The 19,562-nt window shown below is 40.4% G+C and overlaps 2 protein-coding genes across 2 annotated transcripts; both read left to right on the top strand.

The window, feature by feature from the left end:
* Positions 1 to 1,190: 1,190 nt before the first annotated feature.
* LOC101395105 (ret finger protein-like 4A) lies at positions 1,191 to 1,788 on the top strand. The gene is given in 2 exon segments (XM_004444101.3): positions 1,191 to 1,676; positions 1,678 to 1,788. Coding segments are annotated over 2 exon segments (597 nt in total).
* A 14,220-nt stretch (positions 1,789 to 16,008) lies between these two features.
* Positions 16,009 to 16,938, top strand: LOC101395366 (vomeronasal type-1 receptor 4-like). The gene is given in 1 exon segment (XM_014794218.2): positions 16,009 to 16,938. A coding segment is annotated over 1 exon segment (930 nt).
* Positions 16,939 to 19,562: the final 2,624 nt, after the last annotated feature.

The raw sequence follows: 19,562 nt of genomic DNA, 5'->3' as shown, positions 1-19,562 counted from the left end.
ATTTACATACAATAATTTACCCATTATAAATGTACAATTCAGTGATTCTTAGTAAATTCGTCGAGTTGTGCAACCATCACCACAATCCAATTTCAGAACTTTTCCATCACCCCAAAAAGTTCTCTCCCTGTCCATTAGCAAGTGGTTCAGTGAGTGTGCTTTGGTAGGTATTCCAGTCTGTAATGTCGTTGTGAAAGAAATGAATTGCTTTGTTTCCTAAGTGAGTTTACTTCTTACTCCCATGAAAACTCGAATTAAGGGTGGTAAAACCTGTCCCAGAAACTTGACAAGTCTTGACAGTTCCTCTCTGATGGTTAGAAAGTCTGAGCATCTCCAAAGGGCTGTGTGATAAGGGAGCCAAGTAAAGCAATTGGTGTTTGGTCAGTTGATTTCTGAGGCCCCATTGGCTCCATACACAGGGTCATGTTAGGACAAGCAGCTCAATGCACCCATCCTCACAATCACGGTTACTTGGAGATGTTGCCACTACACACAGTCATTCTTCTCCATTTTACCTGCCCCTCTGAACACTGTCCCACTAATAACTAGATCTAAGTTGCTGTGAAGATCCCAGCACATCCCTACTCATGTCCACGGAAATCCCTTCCTCTATCCTGACCATCCAGAGTTACTCATCTCATCTCATGACTCCTAGCATTCTTTTTATATATTACTACAACTATAGAGAGAAATGAAAAGGCCCCAAATGCAACTGCCTATTCAACAACAGTAAATGAGGAAGGTAATTGCAAAAGAAGAAAAAAAGGAAAGAAAAGCTTTAGTGTTTCAATATTATTATTCTATAAGTAAAATATTTTCCATCATTCAAATATTTGATTGCTGTCTATATTTTGACAGAATCTGTGTTACTTTGTATAATTTGAGAACAAACAGCATTGTCTCTTTTGTCATGTATGTTACCAACTAAAGTGACGAAAAATCTTTAAACAAATGATCAAATAACTTAATGTAAAGAGAATACCTGTGATGAATAGGAAGGACTAGTTCCAGTTATAATCATTCATTCTACATATAAAATTTGATCTAATCAAGGCACCAGGGAAGTTTCCCCAGGAAACTCTGATTAGGGAAGAAGTGTAGAGTTAAAGAAGGGAACGTGAGTGAGATATTTGGGCCTTGGCAGCAGACGTGAAGAGTGGTATATAGTGTAGGTACTTGATGATTTGCTTATGTTTCTGCCCACAGTGGGTGTAACCTTGGACGTGGACACAGCCAATAACCACGTCATCATTTCTGAGGACATGAGGAGTATACACCTTGGGTATTTCAGACAGTATTGGAAGACCCATCCTGAGAGATTCATCTATGCAGTTTGTGTCCTGGGCTCCCCTTGGTTCACGTCTGGTCGCCATTACTGAGAGGTGGATGTAGGGACAAGCAAAGAATGGGATGTGGGTGTTTGCAGAGAATCTGTTAATCAACAAGGAGTAATTGTGCTGTCTTCAGAACTTGCCTTCTGGACTGCGGGTTCAAGAAATGGAGATCTCTACTCAGCCAGCGCTGTGCCTTTGACTGCTCTCTCAGTGAGCCCTAGGTTTTATTGAGTAGGGATTTTCCTGAATATGGATATTGGGATCATTTCTTTTTATCACATGAGTGATGGATCCCATATTTTTACATTCACTAAAATTTCTGCTATGGAGCCTCTGCGTCCATTTTTTCGATCCTGCAAAACGGATTAAGGATGATCCAGGCTTCCTGAGAATCTCTCCTGTGATGAATCCAGGCATAGCTATTCCTCCAGTGAGTCCAGGTCAAGGCAAATGAACCTCTGACTGGAGAAACATTCATAGAAAACTCCTGTGCGCTCATTGCTTTAGCTATGAAGTTTTCTGCTTGTTACATGTATAGTCAAAAAGTGTAGCAGAAAAATATAGAACAGTTCATGAATCAGAACCACTAATTATGTTTATTAAGGAAAATTACATTTCCAATATTTCATGTTGTCGTGGTCATTTCCTTTGGGACTTGTTTATATTTCTGTTCCAATTAACATGTTCTGAACTTTCAGATCAATTCCCAAGTGTTTTCCTTTTCATTCTCTCTAGGATCAACTTAGCATGTAATGGAAATTATCAATTAAATGAAAATTTGGTTGTGACTCAATGGATATATTGATTTTATAAATGATAAGTAAACAAGACCTATATAAACAGTAAAAACATAGGTGTGTATATACTAGTTCCACTCAATGACTGAAAAACACACATTCATATCAAATGCACACAAATATTCACAGAACACTGAGGAAGGTGAGTAGGGCAGCAGAAGCAGCTTATTCGAGCAGGTGGTTTCAGCTGAAGCCTAATCTCAGCCTTATCCTGCAGGGGCTCTGAAGTGTGAATGGTACCATAGTTGTCCCACCTCAAAGCAAGGGGTATGGACTATAGCCACTCCCTCTTATCACTCTGACATTTCCTGCAGGCCATGGGGTAGAGAGAGTGTTCCTTTCCAGCGTTTCCCCATGAGCCAGCTGCTGTCAGCCCAGGGCAGTCCTTTAGAGACTGGAGAGTCTGTCACTACTGGGGGCACTGAGTGTGATGGAGATGTGATGAGATCTACCCCTTCCCAATACAGTACCATTTTTAACATTTCTGTTTTATTCACATGCTCAACTAATCATTATTTTCGTTGATAATGATTAGAGTTAATGATGCTTAGTTAAGTCTAGGCTTAGAGTCATAAGAATTGAAATGGTCATTCAGAACAGCCTGTAAGGAAATATAGAAGGGATTCTTCATTAAACGGTGCTCTTTGAAATTATCAACATGCAAACTAAAGTGAAATAAATCACGTGATGAAAAATAAAGTTAGACGCCGGCCCCATGGCTTAGCGGTTAAGTGTGCGCGCTCCACTACTGGTGGCCCGGGTTCGGACCCCGGGCGCTCACCGACGCACCACTTATCTGGCCATGCTGAGGCCGCGTCCCATATACAGCAACTAGAAGGATGTGCAACTATGACATACAACTGTCTACTGGGGCTTTGGGGGGAAAAAAAGGAGGAGGATTGGCAATAGATGTTAGCTCAGAGCTGGTCTTCCTCAGCAAAAAGAGGAGGATTAGCATGGTTGTTAGCTCAGGGCTGATCCTCCTCACAAAAAAATAAATAAATAAAAAAAATAAAGTTAAAGATTTAGCCCTAAACGTAGAAAAAAACACAAAGACATACTCTATAAGAAACAAAAGATAGCAAAGAGAACATTTTCTTGTAGAAAGCCTCTTGGAAACCCATAGGGAATGTGTGCTTGTCCTAGAAGTTGAGATCACTATGGACTTTGAGATGGGGTAAGTGGTGGGCACTGGAAATCACACAAAGTACAATGAGTGGCAGCGTTCAGCAAACTTTTCTTCGAGAGCAAGATATGAATATTATAAGCCCATAGGCCATATGGTCTCTGTCTCACCTATTGAGTGTGACTATTGTGAGGGGGAAACAGCCATAGGGAATATGCAAACAATGTGCATTCCAATAAAACTTTGTTTACAAGAATGAGTGTCTGGCTGGGCTACAGGCTTTAGGGCTGACCCCTGTATTAGGGCTTTATGTGATGTGTGGGTGGGTTTCCCTTCACACAGTAAAGGGCATGTTGGATGAACTGGTGAGAAATGGGTGCTAGGTCCCACAATGTGGGGAAGGTGGCACTGGGGGACAAAATAGGAGTCGATAGACATCTGCAAAGAGAGAGATGACAGTCTGAAGGAAGAAGGCATTTAGGTTTTAAGAGAAATGTCAGGCAGAGGCAGGTCTGGTGAGAGGGTGTGTGTGTCTAAGGTGGAGTTTCTGTGTGAGAAAATTGGAGAGACAGGGTGAGACTGAAAACCTGTGAGCTTGTGCAGCTGGGGCAGTCACTACAAGTCTGCACCCTCACATGAGAAGGCACGTGTGTATACAGCTGTGTGTAAGAGAACATTCTAGAACACGTATGTGAGAGGGAAGGCATGTATGAGAGAGTGAGAGCCCATGTCACAGTGAGGATGGCGGGGAATGGTTTTGGGGCTTATTTTCCAATTTTTTAAGATGATTTCCAACCACAGAGAAAACACCATTTTGAAGAAATGATTGTGATCCAGTGAGTGTGAAAGTAGGAAATATTTATGAGTAGGTTTAACTAATTTCCAGATCTAAATATGAGGGGCTTTTACATTTGTGAGCAAAAAATATTTGAAACCAGCTGTGTTCATTTCTCAAGGGTTAAAATTGATGCCCAATATTTGGTTTTAAAAATTTCTGTCCTCATTCCAAATCAACAGTCATCAACAATCATAATGTTCCATATCTAATTCAGAATGATTAAACAGTATTTCATCCATACTAATAAAAATAAAACCATTCTCAGGATAAATTGTTCTTTTTAAGCGGTAAGTGGTCAAGGTTCTCAGTAAAAATCTCATATGCCAGAATTACATCATAATCTGGTAAAGAGGAGAGGTGGGATGTCAATAAGGAGGGAGGAGGGACCATCTCCAATATAGGCTTCTTGTGGGGAATTCTCATCCAGAACCGAGCTGCAGTGGAAGCAAGTGGAGGCCACAAGAGAACCCAGGGGACTTGAAGTGAGTGCAATCTGACGGAATTTCTTGTTCACGTCTCAGAGTTCTACAAATATCAGATATGACAAGAAAGGTCCTAGGAATGGAGTGATGTGTTAATTCAACGAGTGCTGTCTGAGGCCAGCTCAATGCCAGCACAGTGTGTGCACTCAGGGACCCTGGATTGGATGCTCTGCCCCAGGAGCAGTGGGCAGACTTCGATTTTTACACACAGGGTGGAGAAGTGACAGTGTTTTCCTTCTCTTTAGTCATCACAGCTTGACAGACTCCATAAGATGGGGAATTGTGTTCTCCCACTGACTTATTCAACCTCTAAGTTTCTGCTGAGTGTTTTGTCACAACCAGATAGGTCCAGCTGTGGAGGTTGAAAGGTTTCTGAGTCTACACCATCAATATTCAACAGAAATGGAACATGACCCACAGGTGTAATTATATTATAAATTTTCTAGTAGCCACATTAAAGAAAGTGAAAAGAAACAGTTTAAATTATTTTAATATCCTAAATATTGTCATTTCAAGCTGTAATCAATTCTGAAAATTTCTGACAAAATAATTTGCAATCTCTCTGTCTTATTCCATGTTTGAAATCTGGTGTGCATTTTACACCCACAGCACCTCTCAGCTCAGACGAGCCCATGTCAGGTGCTCAGCAGCCACATGTGACTGGGGCTCCCACACTGGACAGCCCAGACATAGACCCTTTTGCCACCTCAACTGAAAGATTTAAGATGAATCATGTCTTCTGTTCCAACTAGCATTCAAATATCAGAACCAGGGCCAGGAGTGTTTCTGTTTGTATCTTCATTACCTAGTCCTAGGGATGGCACCCAGTAGGTCCACAGTATCTCTATGAGTTTAAGCATGCAGGGACACATCCCCATGATGAACAATCACTGAAAAGATTAAAACCATCATCATGCACATTTTTCCAAAGAGAGGGGCCATGGTTGGACACTCTAAAGAACCAGTAGGTGTCCTATCTGCTGGATCATCTTGAACATCCCGTGTACCTGAAATGTGGATGTGCCTGCTGCCTCTAGTGCATCAATTCACTGAGAAGGAGCCCAATGGGGAGGGTTTATTGTGCACCTTCTGCTCTGTGGTATCTCAGAAGAAGGACATCAGCCCATTTGCCCGGTGAGTGCGCCTGTTTTGAAGATCCGATTATCAATTGAAATTTCCAATTATGAGTTGATAATTCCACTGATCAATTTTAAAGCAGTAATTAATTTTTTATCTCTCTGTATTTCCTAATCAGTGCTTTTTCCTAATCCCTGTCTGTGTCTCCAGGAATGCTTCTTCCAGCGCTCACAGTCGGGAACACAGGACAGGCTGGTAGTCCAAGGAGACACTCAAAGAGCAGGGCTCCTGGTGTGACTTAGAGCAAATTGTAATCTCTTTGAAAAGTCATGTGCCCCTGAGGGTCACCCCAGGATTCTGAAGGGGAAACACTGCCTTCAAATGGGGGATTTTCCAGCTTAAACAGACCTGAGGCTGAAAATAGCGACTGTTATGGAACTTAAACTTGTGGGAAAGACCAGCCTCCAGATCACATGCTGATGATCAGTGTGAACAAAATTTGGACCAGTTCAGAAAAAGTGAAAGAGCGTGAAGGAAAATGCCCAACAGGAAACACAGTGCAGGGAGCCCCTTATGCACTTTGGAGTGTCCTTACACCCCCAATTAGGACTTTCATTCTAAACTTCTTCTCCCACAGGGAACATAGAAAACTTCCTCTGCCTTCTGTTCACCTGCTCATGGAGATCTCCTCGATAATTGCCAAGAGTTGTCACTAATCACCAGAAGTGGCTGAGGGCGATTTGCACAGGGGATAATATTTACTCCTCATTGGAGACACCCCAGACTCTCCATGCAGACAGTGTCACCCATACTGCAGGTGACATGATAATGGCACCTCTGTGGGGAGACCAGGTCCAGGAACCCTGTCTCTATAACTGTGGCCCATCCTGATTAACACTTCCTTGCACAGAGCTCTGGAGCCAAGACCAGCCAGGTGAGTGCTTCCTTTTGTTCAGTCTCAGGGCAGAGAACAGGAGGAGAGGGGTCTCCAGCAGGAGAGGAACTCAGAGCTGTAGTTGTGCACTAACATTGGGCAGGACAGGTGCCGACCCTGCCTTGTTCAGAGCTGCCCACTCGTGCCCTGGCTGGGCAGGTGGAAGGCGGGAACGTATTGGAGTGTGTTTCAGAGTGGGACCAGAGTCATGAGATTCAATGCATGTCCCTGTGCCCTGGAGTCTCTGACAACGAGAGAAAGAGGGACAGTTCCTCTTAGAATCCATGCAGAGCCTTGTATGGCCAGAGTCACTGAGCTCCTCAACCAGGTACAAGGGAGTCTACTGATTTTCTCAGACCTAACAGATTGGGGTTGGGTGTGAATATAGGAGGACAAATTGGTGTGCAGAGTTTGGGTTGTGACTTAAAGATCCTGAAACATGAAATGAGATCCAACGACAGACACACACTCACATACAAACAGAAATACACACAGAGAAATAGTCTGTGCTCTAAGGACATACACATTTTTCCTTTTTCACATCCCACTTCAGTTGGATACAGTCATCTCAGTAATTTCTGTGTCACTCTTCTATGTGTTATTTGTGTTGTATGTGTAAGTGTAGCTCAGATTTTTATCTCTCTAATTGAATGGGAAAATTCCCCTCTGTCCTTCCTTAGCCTGAGACAGCAGGAGAAAAAAAAAAGAGAATTTGTAGTGAGATAAAATCCAGTTCATTTTCATGTCTGCTAAAATGGTGTGAATGTTGGAAAATAAACAGGGTATTTTTTTTTAATTGGAATTAAAAATTAGAAGAATAGCCTCTGTGGAAATTCAACAGTGCATCTTATGATTGGAAATATGGCAGAATGTACTTTGGGCCATGCTATAGGGTGAGTGTTTGTGTGCCTTGAAAATTCATATATTGAAATTGTAACCCCCAAAGCTGAGAGTATTAAGAGATGTGTTCCTTGAGAGATGCTGAGATGAAAAGGGTGGAGCCCACTTGAATGGGATTAGTGTGTTTAAAATAGGCTTCAGAGAGATTCCCAGCCGCTCTCCACCATGTGAGGACACAGCAAGAAGCCACCAGCTATGAACTAGAAAGAGGGCCCTCACCAGAAGGCAACCCTGCTGCAGCTTTGGTCTTGGACTTCCAGCCTCTAGAACTGTGAACAATAAATTTCTGCTGTGTATAAGCCACCCAGGACAGGCTAAGACAGGCCGATATTGAAAAAGTCTGCAAAAATGGGAGTGTTGGCTAAAACCAAGACACCATCAAAGGCAATTTCTGTGAAAGGTTTAGCAATTCTACACCGGAAGCAAAGCCTTCCACCTTCCCCAACTCTCACTGTATCCCTCCATCTACAGCCTATTCCGACTCCTTTGTCCATTCCCCTCAGCATACCATGAGCTCTGTTAGCTGGTCTTTCTCCTTCTCTCCTAGGGGGTCTACAAACCAGCTCTGATCTCTGTGCTCACCTGTGATGAGTGACACACTCCTCTGCTGATTCAGCATCAGAATTAACTCTGGCTGCTTCCCCTGTGTTGTATGCATTCTCAATCACAGCAGATACAAAACCCTAGAAGGTATGAGGAAGCCAGTGGAGCAAAAAGTGCTCAGGCATGAGAAAGACACAACCGCCTCTCAGTTTTGTTTAGTGAAAGCAGAGGTGTGTCTTCAGAGGAGTGGTTGGAAAATAGGGTCGGTCTTTTTTTTTCAAGAACAGTTTGCACCAGCTTTTCTGAATACATGGAGAGTGAGCTGCCCTTGCTGGTCCCTCCATGCCTGTGGGTTAATCTCTTCACCTCGGTTCCTGAGGGACAGCAGGCACTGGGATGTGCATTCTTATGACAGCACAGGGCACCTTCTGGGATTTGGTTTCTGACTCTGGCTGTGGTGGTGCCCCTGTGACTGTGTGGGGTTGGTGGTCATCCTCTCTGCGGGGGCAGGTGCATCCTTCTGCATTCTACCTGGTGATTGTTGGTATAAGGGAGGCACCTCACCTGTAGGGTCAATCTCTGTGTGCCCCACAGAACATACAACCATATCACCATATCACCCACCTCATTAAACTCTCATCCCCATACGAACGAGGCCACAGGCCATGTTTGTGGTAGGAGTGGTGCAAAGGGATGAGGGGACCTTCAGGCACTAGGAGCCACTGCAGGTGTGATTTAGGGAGCACTGGGTGGGGCTCCAGGGAGTTCATATGAGGATCTATGGGGCATGAGAGTTAGGTGAGCTCTTTTGTCAATAAACAATGTTCTGTGGGATTCATTGGGACTAGAGTAAAACCTAACACACTGGAGAACCATGGACTTGTACAGGTAATAGTAACGCATAAGATAAATCTGAATAATTACAGTTTCTGATTAGATTCTTTTATAGAACAGGGTTTTTGAAGGAACTGCAGAGAGGGATAGCTGTGTGGAATGGATCAAGGATAGGGTGGGACATTTGAAGGGACACCAGGGTACACCATTTCAGAAGAATAAACACACATTTTGATATGTAGGGTTGGGTGTCAAAGTATGTGAGGACCTGCTCCCAGCAGCACGTATGCATACACACTCACACACACACACAGGCATATACACACACAGGCACATTCTCACAAATACACGTTGGCACCGGATACACTTTTTCCATAATTTTGTTGACATTGGATGTGGAACCATTAAAATGCATATTGGTGAAATAGTGTGTGGACTGCAGGGACATATAGGAATACAAGGAAGGGCGCCATCCTCAGCTCTGTGCATAACAGCATGGATCTCCCTCTGCTGTTGTTGGCGATGGTGAAGGTGTAGCAGTGGGTGATGCTCACAGGAGCTCACTGTGACCAGACACAATTATGGACTGAGGATCTGTCAGTGGATGATGAGATCACTTCTTTGTCCTCATGTAGCTTTCAAGGTATTAGGTAGAGAGAAGATGAGGAGGAACAAACAAACAAACAAAAGGTATGAATTTCATTTTGAGAGGAAAGATGGGAATGAAGTCTGGTGAATGAGGGTGATTTAAGGTGTCTGTGAGCAGCTGACATTCAAGTGGAGCTGAGGTGTGAGAAGGAACAAGCACATGCAATGGTGGGAAGATGGGAATTCCATGAAGAGAGAAGGATACATATCGCTGTGTGAAGCAGAAATGTGTTTCTTGTGCTTCCAATGGAAGTAAGGCAGGGTGGCTCATCTAGTGAGTAAAGCGATAGAGGATTCTAGTAAGGTGGGAATGCACCTGGGTGCCTGACTATGCCTTCTATTGTCTTCCTCACCTTCTTGCCATTGGTAAATAATGAAAACAGAACATTAACAGTGTTTACAATAGCAATTGTTTCTACTAATAGTAGACGACAACTTCCTTTGTGCCAGACGTCCTGATCAACAATTAGCTTGAAATCCACACTAAATGTTCACACCAACCTTATGATGCATGTTCCTTTTAGTTTTTACTTTACTTTTTAAATAAGAAAAAATGGTTCAGAGTGGTGAATAAAATTCCTGAGGCTGCACTAACCTAATAAGTGGATGACCTTGACCCAGAAGGAGAGCTTTCTGATCCCAGAGCCTAGACTCTTGACTCCCTGCTCTCCTGCCTCTAACCTGAGGTCCTCTTATTGTCTCAATGTTACAAATGAACAGGCAAGGTTGTGCGAGTTCAAGGGTGAGTTCTCATATCTCAGCACAGGCAAGTGGAGAGTCTGGACCAAAATCCTGATGGGTGGATCCAAAGCTATTAAGCACTTCACTGTACTGCTTCCTGTTTTTTTTCACTTGTTGTTTTCAAGAGGGACAGTATTATTTTGAAGAATAAGTTGTGTTTATAACTTTGGACTTCAGTTTCCAATTCATTTCTCCCTTCTGTACTTGACAATGGCTTCTGAATCCTATGATTAAATTAACGATTATTTCTTCTAGAAGGAACGCACACTTTTCCCTAGAGTAATCAGTATTTGCCTTGTCCTCCACAAAACCTTCTTCTTCACTCATAGGGCCTGACCAAACTTTACTTTAATGGGACCTCCATGTGGGCTGTGGGTTACTTTGAGCTGAAGGAACTAGAATGATGCTCTTTTGTAAAATTCAAAAGGAAGCAAAGAGTCAGACAAATGTAGTCACTCAGAAGTAATGAGGAGGGCCGGCCCGGTGGCGCAAGAGGTTAAGTGCACACGCTGGTTCGGATCCCGGGCGTGCACCGACACACTGCTTGGCAGGCCATGCTGTGGCAGCGTCCCATATAAAGTGGAGGAGGATGGGCACGGATGTTAGCCCAGGGCCAGTCTTCCTCAGCAAAAAAAAAGAAGAAGTAATGTGGAATAAAAACAATCTGTCTGAGCGTTCAGTCTAATGATCAGGATGCTTAATTTCTGGTGTGGACTGAGAGCAGGAGACCACTTAGGAGAACCTGTCCAGGACCTGACCTCAAAGCCTCATAAGTTAAGATCTGGGGAATTGTTGAGAATTAGACTACTTTTCCCACTGAGGATCTTTTCTATAAAGAATAGAAGATCTCAGTACATTGTGCAGTCAACTTGTGTATTCAGATGGTGGCAGATTTTTTAAAAAGTATTTTGTATCCAGCAACTCTGATGAATTACTATATGAGTTCTCAACTGTGGACAACTGATTCTCTAGCAATTGTACTAAAATTAGTTAGATAAGCTTATAATTTCAACAATATTTTTACATTTTGGTAAGTTAATACATTCTTTTTCCATCTTTGTTGAGGTATAACTAATAAAATTGGAATATATTTAAAGTGTACAACATGATGATTTGATATATGTACACATTGTGAAAGAATTACCACAATTGAGTTAATTAACACATCCATCAACTCACATATTTACCTTTTTTTTTGGTGAGAACACTTAAGTTCTACTCTCTTAGCAAATTTCAATTAGTCGGTACAGTGTGATCGACTGTAGTCACCATGCTGTACATTAGATCCTCTGAGCTCATTCATCACATAACAACAAGTTTGTACCCTTTGACCACCGTTTCCCCTTTCCCCGATCCTCAGGCAACCCCCATTCTACCCTCTGTTTCTATGAGTTTGAATTGTTTTTTAAGATTCCACAAGTAAGTGATAGCATACAGTATTTATCTTTCTCTGTCTGGCTAATTTCACTTAGCATAATTCCCTTCAAGTTCATCCATGTTGTTGCAAATGGCAAGATTTCCTTTATTTTTAAGTCTGAATAATATTCCAGTGTATATATACACCACATTTTCTTGATCCATTCATCCATCAACAGACACTTATATCGTTTTCATACTTTAGCTGTTGTGAATAACGCAGCAACGAACATGGGAGTGCAGATATCTCCTCGAGTTAATGATTTCATTTCCTTTAGATATATACAAAAAAAAATACTGGATCACTTGGTAGTTTTATTTTCAATTCCTCAGGGAACATCCATACTGTTTTCCGTAGTGGCTGCACCAGTTTACATTCCCACCAACAGTGTGTAAGCAGTTATCTCTTGGCTTTTTGATAACAGCCACTCTAACAGGCATGAGGTGATAGCTCATTGTGGTTTTGATTTGCATATCCGTGGTGATTAGTGATGTTGAGCACATTTCATGTACCTGTTGGCCATTTGTATGTCTTACTTGGAAAAACGTCTATTCAGGTCCTTTGCCCATTTTTAAATTGAGTTATTTGCTATTTTGCTATTGACTTATATGAGTTCTTTGTATATTTTGGATATTATTATCTTATCAGATATGTGATTTGCAAATATTTTTCCTATTCCATAGTTTGCCTTTTCATTTTGCTGGTGGTTTCCTTTGCTGTGGAGAACCTTTTAGTTTGATGTAGTCCCACTTATTTTTTTGGCTTTGTTGCTTTTTTTAAAATTGAAGCATAATTGACATATAATATCCTATTATTTACAGCTGTGCATCATAGTGATTTGATATTTATGTACATTATAAATTGATCACCACAAAAAGTCTAGTTTGCTTTTGGTATCATATCCAAGAAATCTTCTCCAAGATAGATGCGAAGGAGCTTACCCGCTATGTTTTCTTCTCAGAGTTTTACATTTTCAAGACTTACATTCAAGTCTTTAATCTGTTTATTTGTATGTATGGGGTAAGATAGGAGTTCAATTTCACTTGTTTGCATGTGGATATCCAGTTTTCCATACATTGTTTGTTGTAGAGACTATCCCATCCTTGTTGTGTATTTTTGGTGCATTATCAAAAATTAATTGACCCTAGATGCATGGGAGTATTTGTATGCTCTCTTCTGTTCCATTGGTCTATGTGTCTGTTTTTTATGTCAATACCACACTCTTTTGGTTACTATAACTTTGTAATATAATTTGAAATCCAGAAGTGCGATGCCTTCAGCTTTATTGTTTTTTTCTGAATATTGCTTTCACTTTCCAGGGTCTTCTGTGGTTCCATACAAATTTTAGGATTGTTTTTTCTATTTCTGTGAATAATTCCATTGGAATTTTGATAGGTATTACATTGATTCTGTAGATCACTTTATGTAGTATGGACATTTTAACAATAGTAATTGTTTTGATCCATGTAGATGAAATATTTTCCATGTGTTTGTGTCTTCTTCAATTTCTTTCATCAATGTCTTAAAGAGTTCACTGGACAGAATTTTCTCCACCTTGGTTAAATGTATTCCTAAGTAATTTATTCTTTTTGATTTGAAAGGATTGTTTTCTAAATTTCTCTTTGCAGTAGTTCATTGTTACTATATAGAAGTACAACTGATTTTTGTGTATTGATTTTGTATCCTGCATGTTAACTGAACTTGTTTATTGGTTCAAACAGTTTTTTGGTGGAGTGTCTAGAATTTTCTATCTATAAGACACGACATCTACAAACAGAGACATTTACTTTTCAATTCTTGGAAGAGTTTGAGGATTGATATTAATTCTTCTTTGAATGTTTGGTAGAATTCACCAGGGAAGCCGTCTAGTCTTGGACATTTCATGTCAGGAGATTTTTGATTACTGATCCAATCTCCTTACTAGTAATTGAGGAGTTCAGATTTTCTTTTTCTTCATGATTCAGTCTTGGTAGGTCTTATGTTTCTAGGAATTTATCCAATATTTCTAGGTAATCTAATTTGTTGGTGTATAATTGTTCAAACTAGTTTATTATGACCCTTAATGTTTCTGCGTTATCATTTGTCATGTCTCCTCTTTCATTTCTGATTTTATTTAATTGAGTCTTCTGCCTTTTTTTTCTTAGTCCAGCTAAAGTCTTTTCAACTTAGTTTATCTTTTCAAAAAAACAGCTTTTAGTTTCATTGATCTTTTCTATTGTCTTCCTATTCTCTATTTCACTTATTTTCACTCTGATCGTTGTTATTGCCTTCCTTCTGCTAACATTGGGCTTAGTTTGTTATTCTTTTTCTCGTCCTTGAGGTGTAAAGTTAGTTTATTTGGGATCTTTCTTTTTTGTTAATGTATGTGCTTATTGCTATAAACTTCCCTCTCAGAACCTTCTGCTGAATCCCATAACTTTTGCTATGTTGTGTTTCCATTTTCATTAGTCTCAAGATATTTTTATTTCCCTTTTGATTTTTCTTTGAAGCACTGATTGTTCAAGATCGTGTTGTTTATTCTCCACATATTAGTGAATGTTCCAGTTTTTCCCTTAGAATCAATGTCCAGTTTCATGCCATTCTGGTCAGACAGATAATTGATATGACTTCAGTCTTCTTAAATATCTTAAGACTTGTTTTGTGGCCTAATACATGATCTATCCTGGAGAATGTTCCATGCGCACTTGAGAAGAATGTGTATTCTGCTGCTGTTGGATGGAATGTTCTGTGTATGTCTACTAGGTCTGTCTGGTCTAAGATGTAGTTAAATCTAATGACCCCTTGTTGAATTTCTGTCTGATCTACTGCTGAAAGTGTCCTATTACTGTCCCTTTTTATTATTGTATTGCTGTCTGTTTCTCCCTTGAGATCTGTTAATATTTGCTTAATATATGTAGGGGCTACAATGTTGGGTTTATAAATATTACATGTGTTTTCTCCTCTTCATGAATTGACCCTTTTATCATTACATAATAACCTTGTCTCTTTTTACAGTTTTTGTTTTAAAGTCTATTTTGTCTGATATAAGTATAGCTACCCCTATTTCTTTTGGTTTCCATTTGCATGGAATATCTTTTTCCATCCCTTCACTTTTAGTCTATGTGTGACCATGAAAACTGCTTTTTTTGTTTGATATGGTCCTGTGGGACTCTTGACTGCTGAGTGCCACTGGATGTTGGGGCTGGGTGATCTGAGGGCCCATCCCTTGGATGGAAGCTGCAAAGATTGGGGCATAGATGTGTGGACAAGATCCTTCCAGGGAGAAGCTGAAGACTTGATTTTATTTTTGGAGTGAACCAGAGACAGAATGTGGGGGAAGTGCCCACCTTCTCTTTTAGGATCCTGGGATCATCCAAGTCAGCTGCTAGATTACCAGCCAGACCTTAGGGCAGAAGCTAGTAAAGTATGTAGTAAAGCGCTTTCCAGCAAGAAACGGGGAAGTGAGTGTTTTTGCCTATTCTCTTTGCACTGGGCCTGCAGGTATAGCCATGGGGAGTGCCAGCAGCCCCATTTGATCACTGCTTTTTACTTGCTATAGTCCTGTAGGAATCATGAATGCCAAGCCTCATTGGCTATCAGAGCTAGGTGGTTTGGTGGCCATTTCTTCTAGTGGCAGCCTTAAAAATTGGGTTGCTAGATGTGTGGTTCAAACCCTCACTTCCCAAGGAGAAGCAAGGAGTTGGGGGCTTCATCTGGATTGTAAGGTTCTGTGCCAGGGGTGGGGATCATGTTGAGGGTGTGGGTCTGACTTTCCTACCCATTTCAATGTGGGTATTTTCTCAGTCATCTGATGTGTAACACTCACTCAACTAGTTTCTAGATTTCTCTCAGAGGGAATTGATTCATATATAGGTATATTCAGTGCATCCATGGGAGGAGGGAAAGTCAGGAGCTTCCTACGTTGCTATCTTGGTAACGTCACTCAATACATTCTTATAGTATGCAGGATGACCATGAATTCAGAGGGGGTACAGTGTTTTCTTATCTGTCTCCTGTCACTTATTCATATACTCAGCACATATTATTTAACACCTATTCTTTGTCAACTGTATTGTTCAATGAGACAGACATTAATCCTAAGTTCATGGACCTTACATTCTGGTGTAGAATCAGAATATAAAAGTAAACAGAAATAAATACAAAATAATAACGGTGGAAGGTACAACTATTGTCAGGTGTATGTTCTCCAGGTTGAGCCCCTCCTGTGGAGTATGACAGCATCTCCCTTCTCAGGAGAAGAAAGAACAAAAATCTTTTCCAACGTTGGTTATGTAAGAAGACTGCTGATGTCATCACTGGCATAATCTTTTGCTCCAGGCTACTCCGAAGCCATCTCCATGTCTTTTCAGAAAGATATCCTAAGAACCACAGGGGAAGTGGCTGTGAATGCCATCCTTCTTTTCCAGATGGAGGTTGGGACTGTGGCCAATGTCATTCTCTTCTTCCATAATGTCTATCCAAACTTGCTTCACCACAAGCAGAGACCCACACACACGATTCTCACCCACATGGCTGTGGCCAATCTCTTGGTTCTTCTCTCATCTGGGATTCCCCACATGATGGCAGCTTTTGTTTTGAGGAACCCTCTGTCCACTTTTGGGTGTAAACTTGTATATTATATACAAAGGGTGGCTCGCAATACCACTGTGTGCTCCACCTGTGTCCTGAGCACCTATCAGTTCTTCACTCTCTTCCCCAGGAGAATGGAGTGGACGTTGCTCAGAGGAAGAGCCCCCAAGGTCATTGGTCCTTCTTGTTATACCTGCTGGATGCTCAATTTCTTAATGAATATCTATATTCCCTTGAAAATCACTGGTCCACAGGACATAGGAAATGACACTGAGACTCAAGGGAAGTGGTTCTGTTCATCCTCAAGTCCCAGTGCAAGCATTGTCATCCTGTGGTCATGTCCTGATGCCATGTTTATTGGCCTCATGGGCTGGGCCAGTGGTTCCATGGTGCTTCTCTTGCACAGACACCACCAGAGAGTGCAGCATATTCATACCTCCAATGGCTACCACAAATGCCCCCCAGACATTAGAGCCACTCACACCATCTTGATTCTGGTAGTCACTTTTGTCATCTTCTACATGCTGAATTCCATTTTTACTTTTTATGTCACTGCCTTTTTAGATTTTCGTCTATGGCTGATGCAGATTGCTCATATATTGGTTTCATGTTTTCCCACTGTTAGCCCCTTCCTGCTGATCCTTAGGGACCCTAGAACTCCTAGGTTCTGCTTTTAAATTGTTAGAAACAATGTTTGAAGTGCTAAATATATAGAAGACAGCTTCAACAATAACCATAATTGCTCTATTATGTTAGTTTCAGGGGTACAACATAATGATTTGATATTTGTATATATTGCAAAATGATCACCAAAATAAATCTAGTTAACATCTATCACCATACATAATTACAAATTTTTTTTCTTAAGAGAAAGTCTTAATGTTTACTCTCTTTGCAACTTTAAAATGTGTAATACATATGTTTTGTTGCTGTTGTTGTTGAGGAAGATTCGCCCTGAGCTAACATCTGTGAAAATCTTCCTCTCTTTTGTATGTGGGTGGCCATCACAGCATGGCTGCCAACGAGTAGTGTAGGTCCACACCCAGGAACTGAACCCAGGCCACCAAAGCAGAGCACACTGAACTTAACCACTAGGCCATATGACTGGCCCCTGCAATACATATTTTAAAATGCATTATTAACTATACTCACCATGTTGTACATTCATCCTCATAACTTATTTTATAACTGGAAGTTTGTACCTTTTGATATTTGTACTCAGCACCAATTTTTTACATAAAATCCTATGAACTTAGAAGGTCAATTTGATAGTGCTGCTACATTGGGAAATCTGAAAGCCAATCCATCAAATTACCAGCTCAAAAAAGATACATAAAAGTATTGTGGAAACCATTTTCCCACTAGCCAGTGAAGCTGTCTGAAAGAAATCTCCTTTGTTCAGAAGTATTTGAAGTGTTTCCACAAATTTTATCTCAACATGGATATGGCTAACACCTGACATACGTTGGCTCATAATCCAATATTGGTCTAGATAATATTAGTGCAGAGTGGAAGGAGACTTTATTTCATAGATGAAGATAAGAAACATGGCAGATGGAAAATGTATTTTTCTACATTATTTTATATCTTTATTTCACTCATATTTCTCTAACATGTTCTAGTGTTACACAGAAAATAAATATTACCCAATGGGTTGCTTCCCCCTTTATGCTCGAATTTTCTTTACATGGTTGACCCTCAGTAAATTTGATTGATTGTATGGATAACATCACTAAGGAGGGTGTAGAGCTGCCATCTTGGTATTTGTCACATGAATGTTTAGTTTTCGTCACTGAAACACAGAAACTGGGGGTTTTGTTTTCTCTTTGTCCTAGCTGCTTTTTTCTCTTTGTTTTTCCTTTTGCCTTCTTTTGGGACAGTTTCGTATTCTTAATATTCCACTTTAAAAATTAATAGTGTCAACATATGTATGGTGATGGATAAAATTAGACTATTGTTGGCGAGCATGATGCAGTCTATACAGAAACTGATAATAATATACACCTGAAATTACACAATGTTATAAACAATTATGACCTCAACAAAAAAAGAAGAAAATGGGGCCGGCCCAGTGGCGCAAATGGTTAAGCGCGTGTGCTCCGCTGTGGTGGCCGGGGTTCGCTGGTTCGGATCCTGGGCGTGCACCGACGCACTGTTTGGCAAGGCATGCTGTGGCGGCGTCCCATGTAAGGTGGAGGAAGATGGGCACGGATGTTAGCCCAGGGCCAGTCTTCCTCGACAACAAAAGAGGAGGATTGGCAGATGTTAGCACAGGGCTGATCTCCTCATGAAAAAAAAAAAAAAAGAAAAGAATTTAATAGTGCTAAGGTAGAACTATTTTTTATTGATTGTTGTAGCAATTTTATTATGGGTTCCCAAAGTATTATATTCTAGTTAGAACTACTGCTGACCATTTCATAGAATATATAATAATCTTACATTAGTATATGTCCATATATCTTATAATCCTTCGTGCTGTTGTTTTTGTAAATTTTTCTTCTGTACGTTATTACTCACAATTAATGCTATTATTTTTCCTGTCATGAGCTAGTTGTCTCTTGTAGAATATAAGAAATGAAAAGAAAGTATAGATTATGCATGGATCTATGTGATTGCCATTTCTTCTGCTTATAATTCTTTTTTTACATGTGTTTTCCTCTAATATAATTTGCCTTCATTATGAAGAAATTCCTTTAACTTGCAGGAGTGTAAGATTGCTCTGGGTAAATTGTTTTGATGTTTATTTATCTAAAAATGTCTAAATTTTACTTGCTGTTTTTCCTACTAAAGTGTACAAAATTATTTTTATTTGAAAAAAGGTAATAAAATATGTTCAATAGAAATATATTTAGCAGTATACAAACTCATTTTTTAAACTATGGAATTTAATGCCTATGAATTATTTTTAAAATAATTGATTTGAAATAATTTCAAATATACTTCACTTTCTCCCTCATCCAGTTACCCTAACTGTTAACACTTTACTACATTTGATTAATCAGCTATTTTCTCTATATTTTATCTCATTATCCCCAGTCTTTTTTCTCAACCATTTGAGAGTAATGTGCATACATGGTGCCTGCCCTCCTAAACTCACTAGTGTGATTTTCCCTCCAACAAAGACTCTGTCCTTCAGAACCATCATACTGCCCTTCAACTTAGAAAATCAATGTTGATACAACCCTACTCTCTAGACCCAGAGCCTGTTGAAATTTTCCAACTGATCCAAAATATCTTCTTTTCTTTTCTGGTTGAGTATCCCAACCACAAACTCGTGTTGCATTTAGTTGTTAGTCCTCTTCCTTCTGCTCCAATCTCAAAC

The sequence above is a fragment of the Ceratotherium simum genome, chromosome 33, assembly GCF_057802395.1.
Source record: "Ceratotherium simum simum isolate JZ-2026a chromosome 33, ASM5780239v1, whole genome shotgun sequence".
Lineage (NCBI taxonomy): Eukaryota > Metazoa > Chordata > Mammalia > Perissodactyla > Rhinocerotidae > Ceratotherium > Ceratotherium simum.
This window is presented reverse-complemented; position numbering and strand designations above follow the sequence as displayed.